This window comes from Mauremys reevesii, linkage group 2 (assembly GCF_016161935.1).
Source record: "Mauremys reevesii isolate NIE-2019 linkage group 2, ASM1616193v1, whole genome shotgun sequence".
Taxonomy (NCBI): domain Eukaryota; kingdom Metazoa; phylum Chordata; order Testudines; family Geoemydidae; genus Mauremys; species Mauremys reevesii.
In genome coordinates, this window is record NC_052624.1 from 123,681,203 (window position 1) to 123,696,400 (window position 15,198).

At 43.9% G+C, this 15,198-nt stretch overlaps 1 protein-coding gene across 1 annotated transcript in view; it reads right to left on the reverse strand.

The window, feature by feature from the left end:
• Positions 1 to 1,491: 1,491 nt before the first annotated feature.
• Positions 1,492 to 15,198, reverse strand: part of SLC6A19 (solute carrier family 6 member 19) — a 111,463-nt gene continuing 97,756 nt past the window's right edge. Inside the window, exons 12-13 of the mRNA XM_039524671.1 lie at positions 9,565 to 9,727; positions 1,492 to 1,883 (exon numbers count right to left, since the gene is read on the reverse strand). Of these exons, the coding sequence (XP_039380605.1) occupies positions 1,674 to 1,883; positions 9,565 to 9,727 (373 nt within the window). The 3' untranslated portion in view covers positions 1,492 to 1,673. The remainder of the gene's footprint in view (positions 1,884 to 9,564; positions 9,728 to 15,198) is intronic.

Genomic DNA, 15,198 nt, shown 5'->3' on the forward strand with positions numbered 1-15,198 from the left:
ATTTCTTCTGGGGAGTTCATTTTTCTGGGGCTGGGACCCCTGGGCATGGGCCCTGTGGGCCCATTGGCAGATTTGCCACTGCCTTTCTGTAGTCCATTGAAATCTGATGAACAGATTTATTCAAAGAAAATGGAGAGTAAACAAGGAGGATGCACATCAACTGTCCCAGAGGGATGCAGAACAGGATTTGAGGTACCCCAGCAGATTTCTGTTCCTTAGAGTGGGAGACAAGTTTGCAGGAAGAATTGCCAGAGTGTTTTCAGGACCTCAGCACACTGCAGTCTTCAGTGCACAGTCTGTCCACAACAGCTATGCCTAACCTGGAGGATATAAACCTTCCAAATTGCTAATAATCTAGATCCAACTATGAGCAATAGCTCCATTGTTAAATATAAGACTTGAGCTGGCAGACTTACACTGAAGATTGTGTGGATGGCAGACTACCTGGGTTCCTAGGAGTTACTGTTTTAAATCCTTATTTAACTTGAGGGGATAAATTAAGAAACACAGTAAAAGAACTAAAAAAGAGCCACCGTGGCTTAACAACCATGTAAAAGAAGCAGTGAGAGATAAAAAGACTTCCTTTAAAAAAGGGATGGAGATGGATGGCAGGAGAGAGATCACTTGATCATTGCCTGTTAGGTTCACTCCCTCTGGGGCACCTGGCATTGGCCACTGTCGGTAGACAGATACTGGGCTAGATGGACCTTTGGTCTGACCCGGTACGGCCGTTCTTATGTTCTTATGTAATTATTAGTGTAGCCAGCACGTCCACCAATAGATGGTGCCATAACTTTATCTTAGTATTAAGTTGTGGTCTTGTTTGTTGTAGTTGGCCTGATGGGGGGTTAACAGGAAGTTCAGTGCTGGGAGCTGCGGAGTTGGTGGTGGGGAGGGCAGGGGCAGCGCTTGGAGCCTCCTGTCTCCCCGCAGGGCCATAGGGACATGCCAGCCGCTTTCGAGAGTGGCATGGAGCCAGGGCAGACAGGGAGCCTGCCTTAGCCCCACTGTGCCGCTGGACTTTTAGTGCCTATAATCTCCCAGTTTGGCTTTAGTAGCCTCTGGGAGACTCCCGGCAAAACCGGGAGGGTTGGCAACCCTAACTTGTCCCCCATCAGCTCCCCCTGGCACCAAGGGAGTCTTGGACAACGGGTGTGCGTGAGACCACTTCTCCTTCTACTGTTTGTTAAACAGGAGCTAAAGAAGGTAGATTGTGTCATTCCCTGAGCTGCTGCTGCTACTCTCCTATGTTGTCAGCAGGGGAAAGAACTATCTGCTGGCAATTAGAAAGTAAAGGGGAAGTTAGTGAAATATCCAGATGGTATAAATAAATCAAGAAAACTTTTTCATACTTAGAAATGTTTTAATAATTAAATATTTAAAACTTTTGCTTCAGGAAAAGTATTTGTGACTCTGTGCAACACAGTGATATATGTGGTTAAAAACAATTGAGTGTGCAAGACACAAGTCAGCATAAAATTAATGTTCACATTATTTCTTCTGCCTGAAATCAGTTACTATAGGATTCACTTAGTTTCATTGTTTCCCTGGGAACCTCACATCATTGCCCCTTTATGACAATTGAACTAACTATGGATTTCATTTAAATTTTTTGGTTTGTTCTTCCTTCCCTCACTAACAAGGTTTTTTTTCAATCTCTTTGAAATATGTTTTTATGCATGATTCTTCAGGTCTCCATTCACAGAGGGTTCAGAAACTGAGATGACAAGGCCCTGATGTCCATCTTGTTCTTGACAGCAATTTCTGATGACTTTGTAGATGGCAAAGACAGGGATGACCAAACAAGGCACTCCAGCCAAGATCACAATGATGGCATACACCCAGTCAGGATATCCAACTCTCTCTGATTTGGGGAACTGATCCTGTGAGAATAAACAATCAAGTTTCAAGGACTTGTGGTGGGCAAAATATATAAATATATTCAACACAGGAATATAGTCCTGGAAGGGACTCTCCTCGGTTACTGAGTCGAGTTCCCAGATAATGCAAACAACCCTGTTATATAATCCCATTCATAAATGTATCAAGATCCATCCTAAAACTAATTAGGTTGTTTGTCCCCATTACTAGATATATTAAACAGTAATACAGAGAAAACCCAGAACCATAACATTAATTCCTCCATAACAGTATTTTAACTCTGAAAGGATAAAGAAATATTTGTAGTTGATGCATTAAAAGATATAAAACAAGATTTTTAAAAAATAGTTTTTATAATGTAACTGAGTGCCACAATAATACTATTTAGCACTTAATGTCTTAAAAGCACTGTACGCACATTGACTAAGTAATCTTCACAACATCACTGTAAGATAGGTACAGTAAGTGTTTCAGATAATGAGAAAAAGGAGAGATTGAGTGATCTGTCCAAATTCACAGATTAAGTCATTGTGGCATAGCTGGGGCTAGACCATAGGAGTTCACTGGTGGTGTCAGCTGATCTATGCACTAGACTACAGTGACTTCTTTGTTACTGCAAATTCTATCAACCTATTTTTTAGTGCAGTAGATGCAGCTAGGTTTTCTGAGCCCAGAGGGTTTTGTGTATGTTCTGAGTTTAGCATTGTCAGGTTTCAGAAGTTTCATTGCTGAGGGTGGTGAGGCAAGAGGAGCCAGAAACAGATGGGACTCTGCCGAGAAGGCAGGGAACAGCTGCTTATCTTGGCTCTGCAGCTCCTGCTCTTGCTTTTACCACTGGTCTCCTGAACTAGGAGGACACTAAGAAGAGACTCACATTGCTACCCCTCTGAGGTTTCTAAAAGTAATGGGAGAGGGAGAACAAAAAGCAGTGCTTTGAGGGGAGCTTAAACTGAAATGCCCTCACGTGAGGAGAGAGTGTGTATTGGGGAGTAAGGTAAAATGCCCAGCGGTGGGAATGAGTGAAGGGGCAATTAAATGCCTGGGTGGGGGAGATGGAAATGTAGTGGAAGGATGTTAAAATACGTTGGGGGCACATTTACAATTATTTTTAATTTATTGTCTTTCCTGTCATGTTGGTTGCACATGTACCTCAGCCAGTTCAACCAAAACTTGCATAACAAGTTGAAACTGCATTGCGAGACATTTGCTGAATCTGAGCTGAGGTTTTTTATATAAAATATAGTACAAAAATAGCACACAGTGTGGCATAAGGCAACTAGATTCCATATATTCTTAGCCTGATGAAGCTCATGTAAAATTCATTTGTCCATACACAGTACCTTGTAAACCTTTCTCTGGGAGAAAATATTTATGTATAATAAACACAAGACTGACCCAGAGACTACAGAGGTAGATTCTGATTCTAGTTATACAAGTGAAAATCTTAATAACCACTGTGGCACACTGTGCCTTAAAGCAGCACCCTGAGACCCTCATATTCACCCCCATCAGATAATTATGATATATTTTGTACAAAGTATGCCTTGTGAAGTATCGTTTTAAAAGTCTTAATCTGTTGAACATTAAAGTTCTGCTGTATTGTATGTGCTATAATTGTATGTGAAGTTATAAAGTTGACAGGGGGGTGGGGAATAGCTCAGTGGTTTGAACATTGGCCTGCTAAACCCAGGGTTGTGCGTGCAAGCCTTGAGGGGGCCATTTAGGGAACTGGGGTAAAAATGTGCCTGGGGATTGGTCCTGTTTTGAACAGGGAGTTGGACTAGATGACCTCCTGAGGTCCCTTCCAACCCTGATATTCTATGATAAAGTTTTATGTGTGTGTTACTGAAATGTGTTGTGAGGTTGGGAACACCCACCAGCAGCCTTTCAGGTACAATAATGGAGCAGCCAGATGTTCCTGATGGCCCATTAAAGTGAGTCCACACTCACAACTATCCTAGGAACTGTATACAATGGAGACTTCTCAGAGCATGTAGACAGTGGAGACTGCTTGACCCATGTCAAGCTGGAAGAAGCTATAAAAGAGAAGTGACATCATCACTGGACCTCATTTCCCCCACAACTCAACACCTGGAAACACATCTGAAGGACAAAAACTCTTGAACTGGGGACGTTGTCCCAGGCTGAAGGAGAATTCTATCCTGTGTACTGAAGATCTGTAACCTGCTTGTATTATCTATCAGGGTGACATATTGCTTGATAAGAACATAAGAACATAAGAATGGCCATACCGGGTCAGACCAAAGGTCCATCTAGTCCAATATCTGTCTACCGACAGTGGCCAATGCCAAGTGCCCAGAGGGAGTGAACCTAACAGGCAATGATCAAGTGATCTCTCTCCTGCCATCCATCTCCATCCTCTGACGAACAGAGGCTAGGGACACCATTCTTTACCCATCCTGGCTAATAGCCATTTATGGACTTCACCACCATGAATTTATCCAGTTCTCTTTTAAACACTGTTATAGTCCTAGCCTTCACAACCTCCTCAGATAAGGAGTTCCACAAGTTGACTGTGCACTGCGTGAAGAAGAACTTCCTTTTATTTGTTTTAAATCTGCTGCCTATTAATTTCATTTGGTGACCCCTAGTTCTTGTATTATGGGAATAAGTAAATAACTTTTCCTTATCCACTTTCTCAACATCACTCATGATTTTATATACCTCTATCATATCCCCCCTTGTCTCCTCTTTTCCAAGCTGAAGAGTCCTAGCCTCTTTAATCTTTCCTCATATGGGACCCTCTCCAAACCCCTAACCATTTTAGTTGCCCTTTTCTGAACCTTTTCTAGTGCTAGAATATCTTTTTTGAGGTGAGGAGACCACATCTGTACACAGTATTCAAGATGTGAGCGTACCATGGATTTATATAAGGGCAATAATATACTCTCAGTCTTATTCTCTAGCCCCTTTTTAATGATTCCTAACATCCTGTTTGCTTTTTTGACCGCCTCTGCACACTGCGTGGACATCTTCAGAGAACTATCCACGATGACTCCAACATCTTTTTCCTGACTCGTTGTAGCTAAATTAGCCCCCATCATATTGTATGTATAGTTGGGGTTATTTTTTCCAATGTGCATTACTTTACATTTATCCACATTAAATTTCATTTGCCATTTTGTTTACCAATCACTTTGTTTTGTGAGATCTTTTTGAAGTTCTTCACAATCTGCTTTGGTCTTAACTATCTTGAGTAGTTTAGTATCATCTGCAAACTTTGCCTTCTCACTGTTTACCCCTTTCTCCAGATCATTTATGAATAAATTGAATAGGATTGGTCCTAGGACTGATCCTTGGGGAACACCACTATTTACCCTCTCCATTCTGAGAATTTACCATTAATTCCTACCCTTTGTTCCCTGTCTTTTAACCAGTTCTCAACTATGAAAGGACCTTCCCTTTTATCCCATGACAGCTTAATTTGCGTAAGAGCCTTTGGTGAGGGACCTTGTCAAAGGCTTTCTGGAAATCTAAGTACACTATGTCCACCGGATCCCCCTTGTCCACATGTTTGTTGACCCCTTCAAAGAACTCTAATAGATTAGTAAGACACGATTTCCCTTTACAGAAACCATGTTGACTATTGCTCAACAGTTTATGTTTTTCTATGTGTCTGACAATTTTATTCTTAACTATTGTTTCATCTAATTACAGACTTACCGGTCTGTAAATGCTGGGATCACCTCTAGAGCCCTTTTTAAATATTGGTGTTACATTAGCTAACTTCCAGTCATTGGGTACCGAAGCCGATTTAAAGGACAGGTTACAAACCTTAGTTAATAGTTCTGCAACTTCACATTTGAGTGCTTTCAGAACTCTTGGGTGAATGCCATCGGGTCCCGGTGACTTGTTAATGTTGAGCTTATCAATTAATTCCAAAACCTCCTCCAGTGACACTTCAGTCTGTGACAGTTCCTCAGATTTGTCACCTACAAAAGCCAGCTCAGGTTTGGGAATCTCCCTAACATCCTCAGCCATGAAGACTGAAGCAAAGAATCCATTTAGTTTCTCCGCAATGACTTTATCATCTTTAAGGGCTCCTTTTGTATTTTGATCGTCAAGGGGCCCCTCTGGTTGTTTAGCAGGCTTCCTGCTTCTGATGTACTTAAAAAACATTTTGTTATTACCTTTGGAGTTTTTGGCTAGCCGTTCTTCAAACTCCTCTTTGGCTTTTCTTATTACACTCTTGCACTTAATTTGGCAGTGTTTATGCTCCTTACTATTTGCCTCACTAGGATTTGACTTCCACTTTTTAAAGGAAGTCTTTTTCTCTCTCACTGCTTCTTTTACATGATTGTTAAGCCACGGTGGCTCTTTTTTAGTTCTTTTTTAGTTCTGTGTTTCTTAATTTGGGGTATACATTGAAGTTGGGCCTCTATTATGGTGTCTTTAAAAAGCACCCATGCAGCTTGCAGGGATTTCACTTTAGTCACTGTACCTTTTAACTTTTGTTTAACTAATCCCCTCATTTTTGTATAGTTCTCCCTTTTGAAATTAAATGCCACAGCGTTGGGCTGTTGAGATGTTCTTCCCACCACAGGGATGTTAAATGTTATTATATTATGGACACTATTTACAAGCGGTCCTGCTATAGTTACCTCTTGGACCAGCTCCTGCGCTCCACTCAGGATTAAATCTAAAGTTGCCTCTCCCCTTGTGGGTTCCCGTACCAGATGCTCCATGAAGCAGTCATTTAAAGTATCAAGAAATTTGATCTCTGCATTTCGTCCTGAAGTGAAATGTTCCCAGTCAATATGGGGATAATTGAAATCCCCCACTATTATTGGGTTCTTAATTTTGATAGCCTCTCTAATTTCCCTTAGCATTTCATCATCACTATTACTGTCCTGGTCAGGTGGTCGATAATAGATCCCTAATGTTATATTTTTGTTAGAGGATGACATTTCTATCCATAGAGATTCTATGGAACCTGTGGATTCGCTTAAGATTTTTACTTCATTTGAATCTACATTTTCTTTCATGTATAGTGCCACTCCTCCCCCTGCACGACCTGTTCTGTCCTTCCGATATATTTTGTACCCCGGAATGATAGTGTCCCATTGATTGCTCTCAGTCCACCAGGTTTCTGTGATGCCTATTATATCAATATCCTCCTTTATCACAAAGCACTCTAGTTCACCCATCTTATTATTTAGACTTCTATCATTTGTGTACAAGCACTTTAAAAACTTGTCCCTGTTTATTTGTCTGCCCTTTTCTGATGTGCCAGATTCTTTTTTATGTGACTGTTTATCATCTGATCTGGACCTTACATTATCCTCTTCCGTCCTCTGCTCCTGACTATAACCTGGAGATTCTCTATCATCAGACTCTCCCCTAAGAGAAGTCTGTGTCCGATCCACATGCTCCTCTGCAGCAGTCGGCTTTCCCCCATCTCCTAGTTTAAAAACTGCTCTACAACCTTTTTAATGTTTAGTGCCAGAAGTCTGGTTCCACTTTGGTTTAGGTGGAGCCCATCTCTCCTGTATAGGCTCTCCCCATCCCAAAAGTTTCCCCAGTTCCTAATGAACGTAAACCCCTCCTCTCTACACCATCGTCTCATCCACGCATTGAGACTCTGAAGCTCTGCCTGCCTACCTGGCCCTGCGTGTGGAACTGGGAGCATTTCTGAGAATGCCACCATAGAGGTCCTGGATTTCAGTCTCTTCCCTAGCAGCCTAAATTTGGCTTCCAGGACATCTCTCCTACCCTTCCCTATGTCATTGGTACCTACATGTACCACAACCACCGGCTCCTCCCCAGCACTACACATAAGTCTGTCTAGATGCCTCGAGAGATCCGCAACCTTCGCACCAGGCAGGCAAGTCACCATACGGTTCTCCCGGTCATCACAAACCCAGCTATCTATGTTTCTAATGATCGAATCTCCCATTATGAACACCTGCCTTTTCCTAGAAACTGGAGTTCCCTCCCCCGTGGAGGTAACCTCAGTGTGAGAGGCAACCCTAGCACCATCTGGAAGGAGGGTCCCAACTATGGGAAGGTTTCCCTCTGCTCCCATTGACTGCTCTGCTTCCCTGGGCCTTTCTTCCTCCTCAACAGTGCAGGGGCTGTCTGACCAGAGGTGGGACAATTCTACAGTGTCCTGGAAAGCCTCATCAGCATACCTCTCTGCCTCTCTTAGCTCCTCCAGTTCTGCCACCCTGGCCTCCAAAGCCCGTACATGGTCTCTGAGGGCCAGGAGCTCCTTGCACCGACTGCACACATACACCACCCGCCCACAGGGCAGGTAATCATACATGCTACACTCAGTGCAATAAACTGGATAGCCCCCACTCTGCTGCTGGGCTTCTGCCTGCATTGTCTCCTAGTTATTGAACGGGTGGTTTAAAGAAAAAGGTTTCAAATGTAGTTTGGTTTATAGGTTTTAAGGGGACTAAAGGGGCACGGATAGGACCGACAAGGAACCCCCACTCCCTTCCCACTCCCCTGCCAAACTCCCTGTTCGCAAAGCTCCCTGGTCGCTTGTGCTCAGCTTTATAAAGCCCTGGCCCGTGTGAACGCCCCGCCCACTGATTAAGGCTCAGCCAATTACCAGAGGCTTCTAGCTTTCAAACCTTCCTTTGAAGCTCACAGCCTCCAACTGCCAGCCACAGCACACAGTCCTTCAAACAACCAACCAACCAAACAGACTGACAAACACAAGCTCAGCACACAGCAAGTAACCCCCAAACACAAACATTCACATTCTCTTTAGTATGTAGAACTTAGATTGTGCACTTATTTTTATTTTCTTTGGTAACCATCTCTGTCCTTTATGCCTACCACTTATCATCCCTTAAAACCTATCTTTCTCTAATTAATTAATCCATTTTATATTTTACCTAAAACAGTGCATTTTGGTTGAAGTGCTTGGGAAATATGCTCAGGAACAAAAGCTGGTGCATGTCCTCTCTACTTTGAGGGAGGGGCGGACTGGGTTATAAATTTACACTGGCCAGGCTTCTGACCAGAGCCAGACAGTACAGCTCAGCGGTGCAAGGCCAGGGAGTAGTGAGGAATTGGCTGGAGCCTCCCTATTGTTAGTTCATGAGTGGGTGGAAGAAGCATTCATGTAACTCAGCTGGGTGTGTCCCTGCCCATGGCTATCTGTGTAAGTGGTGTACCTGGAGAGGTTTGCAGCTTGTCACAATATCACAGTGGGAGAGGGAGCCCAGGTTAGTAAGCCAGTTAATAAGGTCAGTTGTACCCCAGTTCCAGGTTGCACACTGGGAAAACCCATCACAACCACATTGCAGCTCCTAAGGATTTTCATGGCTATAAATGGGTTCAGAATCTGACCCACTAGTCTTTTGTTAACAGTGACAGCTCTCTACATTTCAAACTGTTATGCAATCCCTACTCTATAAAAGACTAAGTTCACAGCCTTCAGCCTGTGATCCTGTCTCTCAGCAGGATCCTTACTAAGACATTCATCATCTAACAATTCCCATTAATTTGTGGCTGAATTTAGAATAGCAAGTTCTAAGGTCTAACATTTAATTTTTTATATTCCATTTTATGCATTGTAGCACAGTATTCATTAGAACACTGTTGAACAGGCAATGTGGGGAAGATGGATGTAATTAGTACAGGCACAGAAAAAAGGAGGAATACATAAAAAAATTCAAGATATGTGTTTTGACATTATGTACTTACATAATTAGGATCCCAAATGATATAGAGCAGTTCTTCATTGACTTTCACCACAAAGTAAAAGAAGAAGATAACTAACATAATGAGAGGACTGATGACTCTCCATGTGGCCTGCCAGAAAATGTTGGGTTTGTGTCCAATCATGAACTCAATATCCTTGTTAAACCTAAAAGCAAAGGTAGCAAGTTCGGGAAATTCACTCCACTGCAGTGGTTTACAAAGCACATTCAGAGACTCTCCAATCACATGCACAAATGCAAAGTAAAATGCCCCAATTGTACTTCTCAGAACTTTCCAATGCCACCATAAACTATAAATTGGTAAAAACAAAATTCAGGCAAATATCAATATAATATCAATATAATATAATTATCCTATGTTTGAATTATCCTATAAGTTTGAATCAAATTTCCCAAAAGCATGCCAGGAAAAATACTCTTAAAAACATGCATTGTTTCAATAATTGTGTGACTGCTTCTGATTTCACACTGCTTGTAATTATCAAGAAAAGCAAAAAGATCAAAGATATCACTATGGAGGTGATGTATCCACCTCCATATTGGTGTGCATAACAGAATTTTGTTATGTGCACCAATTTTTTCTCCACATGTGTGGGAAAAATTAGAGGGAACACTGGAACCAAATATTTGACATGAGTAAGACAAGCTGAAACAACCCGTAGGCTGAGGCCTGCAAGACTTTAGCTTAGCTATTTTAGGCCTTGGAGACAAGAAATGATGACTTAAGCTAATGACTGAGAAATAACCCTAAGATTATGGGCAAAGAGGTGCCTATGGGAGACTCCAGTAGGAATCATCCCTCTACTGATGATCAAGCCTTGAGAGACCCATCAGACCCTAACACTATTGTTAAAAGGGCCAGGGCCGGCTCCAGCTTTTTTGCTGCCCCAAGTGGCAAAGCAAAAAAAAATAAAAATAAAATAAAGCCGCAATCGGTGGCACTTTGGCGGCAGCTCTACCACGCTGCTTCATTCTTCTGCGGCAATTCGGCAACTGAGAGACCCGCCACCGAATTGCCACCAAAGACCCAGACGTGCCGCCACTTTCCAATGGCTGCCCCAAGCACCTGCTTTGTTCACTGGTGCCTGGAGCCAGCCCTGATTGTTAAGGATGTGAGTATAACTATATTTGTAATTTGTGCATAGGTCTGTATAAAATTTCTATATGCTTGGGTAATCATACTTTAATTGTAACTTTGATAAAATTTGTAAAATAGACTAGAGTTTGCATTGGTGAATGTATGTGTGGTCACACTACCCTTAGTTTCTATGTGTTTCTAGAGACTCTAACTCTGGGCTGGTCTACACTACAAGTTTATGTCGAATTTAGCAGCGTTAAATCAAATTAACCCTGCACCCGTCCACACAACGAAGGCATTTTTGTCGACATAAAGGGCTCTTAAAATCGATTTCTGTACTCCTCCCCGATGAGGGGAGTAGCCTTGAAATCGACATTGCCATTTCAAATTAGGGTTAGTGTGGCCGCAATTCGACGCTATTGGTCTCCAGGAGCTATCTCATAGTGCACCATTGTGACCGCTCTGGACAACAGTCTGAACTTGGATGCACTGGCAAGGTAGACAGGAAAAGCCCCGCAAACTTTTGAATTTTATTTCCTGTTTTCACAGCATGACACGCTGATCAGCACATGCAGTCCCAGAACAAAAAAGAGCTCCAGCATGGACCGTACGGGAGATACTGAATCTGATCTCTATATGGGGAGATGAATCTGTTCTATCAGAACTCCGTTCCAAAAGACGAAATGCCAAAACATTTGAAAAAATTTCCAAGGTCTTGATGGACAGAGGTTACAACAGGGACTCAACACAGTGCTGCGTGAAACTTAAGGAGCTGAGACAAGCGTACCAGAAAGCCAAAGAATCAAATGGACGCTCATGGAGGGAGGGACAACTGATGACTGTAGCTATCCCACAGTTCCCGCATTCTCCGAAAACAATTTGAATTCTGGGCTGAGCTCCCAATGTCATAGAATCATAGAATATCAGGGTTGGAAGGGACCTCAGGAGGTCATCTAGTCCAACCCCCTGCTCAAAGCAGGACCAGTTCCCAACTAAATCATCCCAGCCTGGGCTTTTTCAAGCCTGATCTTAAAAACCTCTAAGGAAGAAGATTCCACCACCTCCCTAGGTAACTCATTCCAGTGCTTCACCACTCTCTGAGTGAAAAAGTTTTTCCTAATATCCAACCTAAACCTCCCCCCTGCAACTTGAGACCATTACTCCTTGTTCTGTCATCAGGTATCACTGAGAACAGTCTAGATCCATCCTCTTTGGAACCCCCTTTCAGGTAGTTGAAAGCAGCTATCAAATCCCCCCTCATTCTTTCTTCTGCAGACTAAACAATCCCAGTTCCCTCAGCCTCTCCTCATAAGTCATGTGCTCCAGCCCCCTAATCATTTTTGTTGCCCTCTGCTGGAATCTTTCCAATTTTTCCACATCCTTCTTGTAGCGCGGTGCCCAAAACTGGACACAGTACTCCAGATGAGGCCTCACCAATCTTGAATAGATGGGAATAATCACATCTCAGGAGGCCATCAGACAACTCTCCAATACCAAATTTTACAAGCTACTTCCCTCAGATCCCACTGAGGAATACACTAAGAAACTGCACCATCTACTCAGGACACTCCCTACACTAACACCGGAACAAATCAACATACCCTTAGAACCTCGACCAGGGTTATTCTATCTACTACCTAAGATCCACAAACCTGGTAATCCTGGACGCCCCATCATCTCTGGCATTGGAACTCTCACTGAAGGACTGTCTGGATATGTGGACTCCCTACTCAGACCCTATGTTACCAGCACTCCCAGCTATCTCCGTGACACCACTGATTTCCTGAGGAAACTACAATGCATTGGTGACCTTCCAGAGAACACCATCCTAGCCACCATGGATGTAGAGGCTCTCTACACAAACATCCCACACACTGATGGAATACAAGCTGTCAGGAACAGTATCCCTGATGATGCCACAGCACAACTGGTTGCTGAGCTCTGTGCCTTTATCCTCACACACAACTATTTCAAATTTAATGACAATATATATCTCCAGATCAGTGGCACCGCTATGGGCACCCGCATGGCCCCACAATATGCCAATATTTTTATGGCTGACCTGGAACAACGCTTCCTCAGCTCCTGTCCACTCACGCCCCTTCTCTACCTACGCTACATTGATGACATCTTCATCATCTGGACCCATGGGAAGGAGACTCTAGAAAAATTCCACCATGATTTCAACAGCTTCCACCCTCCATCAACCTCAGCCTGGACCTATCTACACGGGAGGTCCACTTCTTAGACACCACGGTGCAAATAAGTGGTGGTCACATTAACACCACCCTATACCGAAAACCTACCGACCGCTATGCCTACCTTCATGCCTCCAGCTTCCATCCCGGGCACACCACAAGATCCATTGTCTACAGCCAAGCACTGAGGTACAACCGCATCTGCTCTAACCCGCAGACAGAGACCAACACTTAGAAAATCTCCACCAAGCATTCTCAAGACTACAGTACCCACATGAGGAAATAAGGAAACAGATCAACAGAGCCAGATGTGTACCCAGAAGCCTCCTACTGCAAGACAAGCCCAAGAAAGAAACCAACAGGACTCCACTGGCCATCACATACAGTCCCCAGCTCAAACCCTCCACCGCATCATCAGGGATCTACAACCCATCCTGGACAATGATCCCACACTTTCACAGGCCTTGGGTGGCAGGCCAGTCCTCGCCCACAGACAACCTGCCAACCTGAAGCATATTCTCACCAGCAACTGCACACCGCACCATAGTAACTCTAGCTCAGGAACCAACCCATGCAACAAACCTCGATGCCAACTCTGCCCACATATCTACACCAGCAACACCATCACAGGACCTAACCAGATCAGCCACACCATCACCGGTTCATTCACCTGCACGTCCACCAATGTAATATATGCCATCATATGCCAGCAATGCCCCTCTGCTATGTACATCGGCCAAACTGGACAGTCTCTAAGGAAAAGGATAAATGGACACAAATCAGACATTAGGAATGGCAATATACAAAAACCTGTAGGAGAACACTTCAACCTCCCTGGCCACACAATAGCAGATTTTAAGGTGGCCATCCTCCAGCAAAAAAACTTTAGGACCAGACTCCAGAGAGAAACTGCTGAGCTCCAATTCATTTGCAAATTTAACACCATCAGTTTAGGACTAAACAAAGACTGTGAATGGCTTGCCAATTACAGAACCAGTTTCTCCTCCCTTGGTTTTCACACCTCAGCTGCTGGAACAGGGCCCCATCCTCCCTGATTGATCTAACCTCGTTATCTCTAGCCTGCTTCTTGCTTGCTTATATATACACACCTGCCCCTGGAAATTTCCACTGCTTGCATCCGAAGAAGTGGGTATTCACCCACGAAAGCTCATGCTGCAAAACATCTGTTAGTCTATAAGGTGCCACAGGATTCTTTGCTGCTTCTACAGAACCAGACTAACACGGCTACCCCTCTGATACATATACGAAGGGTTAATAACGTTGTCGTGGGTGGTTCAGGGTATATGTCGTCAGCCACCCCCCCCACCCCAATGAAAGCAAAGGGAAAAAAATCGTTTCTTGCTTTTTTCAATGTCACCATATGTCTACTGGATACTGCTGGCAGACGTGGTGCTGCAGCGCTACACAGCAGCATCCCCTTGCCCTGCCTTGCGGACGGCAGACGGTGCAGTATGACTGGTATCTGTCATCGTTGTCCTGTGGGTGCTCCTGGCTGGCCTGGGTGAGGTTGGTCGGGGGCGCCTGGGCAAAAATGGGAATGACTCCAGGTCATTCTCTTCTTTAAGTTTTGTGTAATGGAGAATCAATCCTGCCTGGAATATCATGCCAGCTGGAGGCTTCTGCCTCAGGCCGCTCTCCCAGGCAGCCGCACCGTGCGATCGCACCTACCCCAGCCTACCCCTTGCTACCAGGGCTCACCATCAGATACTTAGACCTCTACATTTTGCTGCAAATAAAAAAATTAAGCTGCCGTTTAGAACTGTCCCGCAACATACATATCCTGGGACATTTTGTATTTTACCAGTGTCGACCAAAGGCCCACACACAAATGGAGATTCAGTCCTGTCTGTGCTTTTATCCTAGTGCTTATCACAGATTCCCATTTTCAGCTATAGGCTGAGCAAGTGCGTCTGCCAGGGCAATCCAGGGAAAAGAGTGCGAAATGATTGTCTGCCATTGCTTTCACGGAGGGAGGATTGACTGACGACATTTACCCATAACCACCTGCGACAAATTTTTGGCCCCATCAGGCATTGGGATCTCAACCCAGAATTCCAATGGGCGGGGGATACTGTGGGAACTATGGGATAGCTATGGGATAGCTACCCACAGTGCAACACTCCGGAAGTCGACGCTAGCCTCAGTACACCGCCGAATTAATGTGCTTAGTGTGGCCGCGTGCACTCGACTCTATACAATCTGTTTCCAAAAACCGGTTTCTGTAAAATCAGAATAATCCCGTAGTGTAGACATACCCTCTGAAGCAAGTAGCAGAGGTGACTTTCACTCTGTTAAGCTTGAAATTGTATCTGCCAGAGCT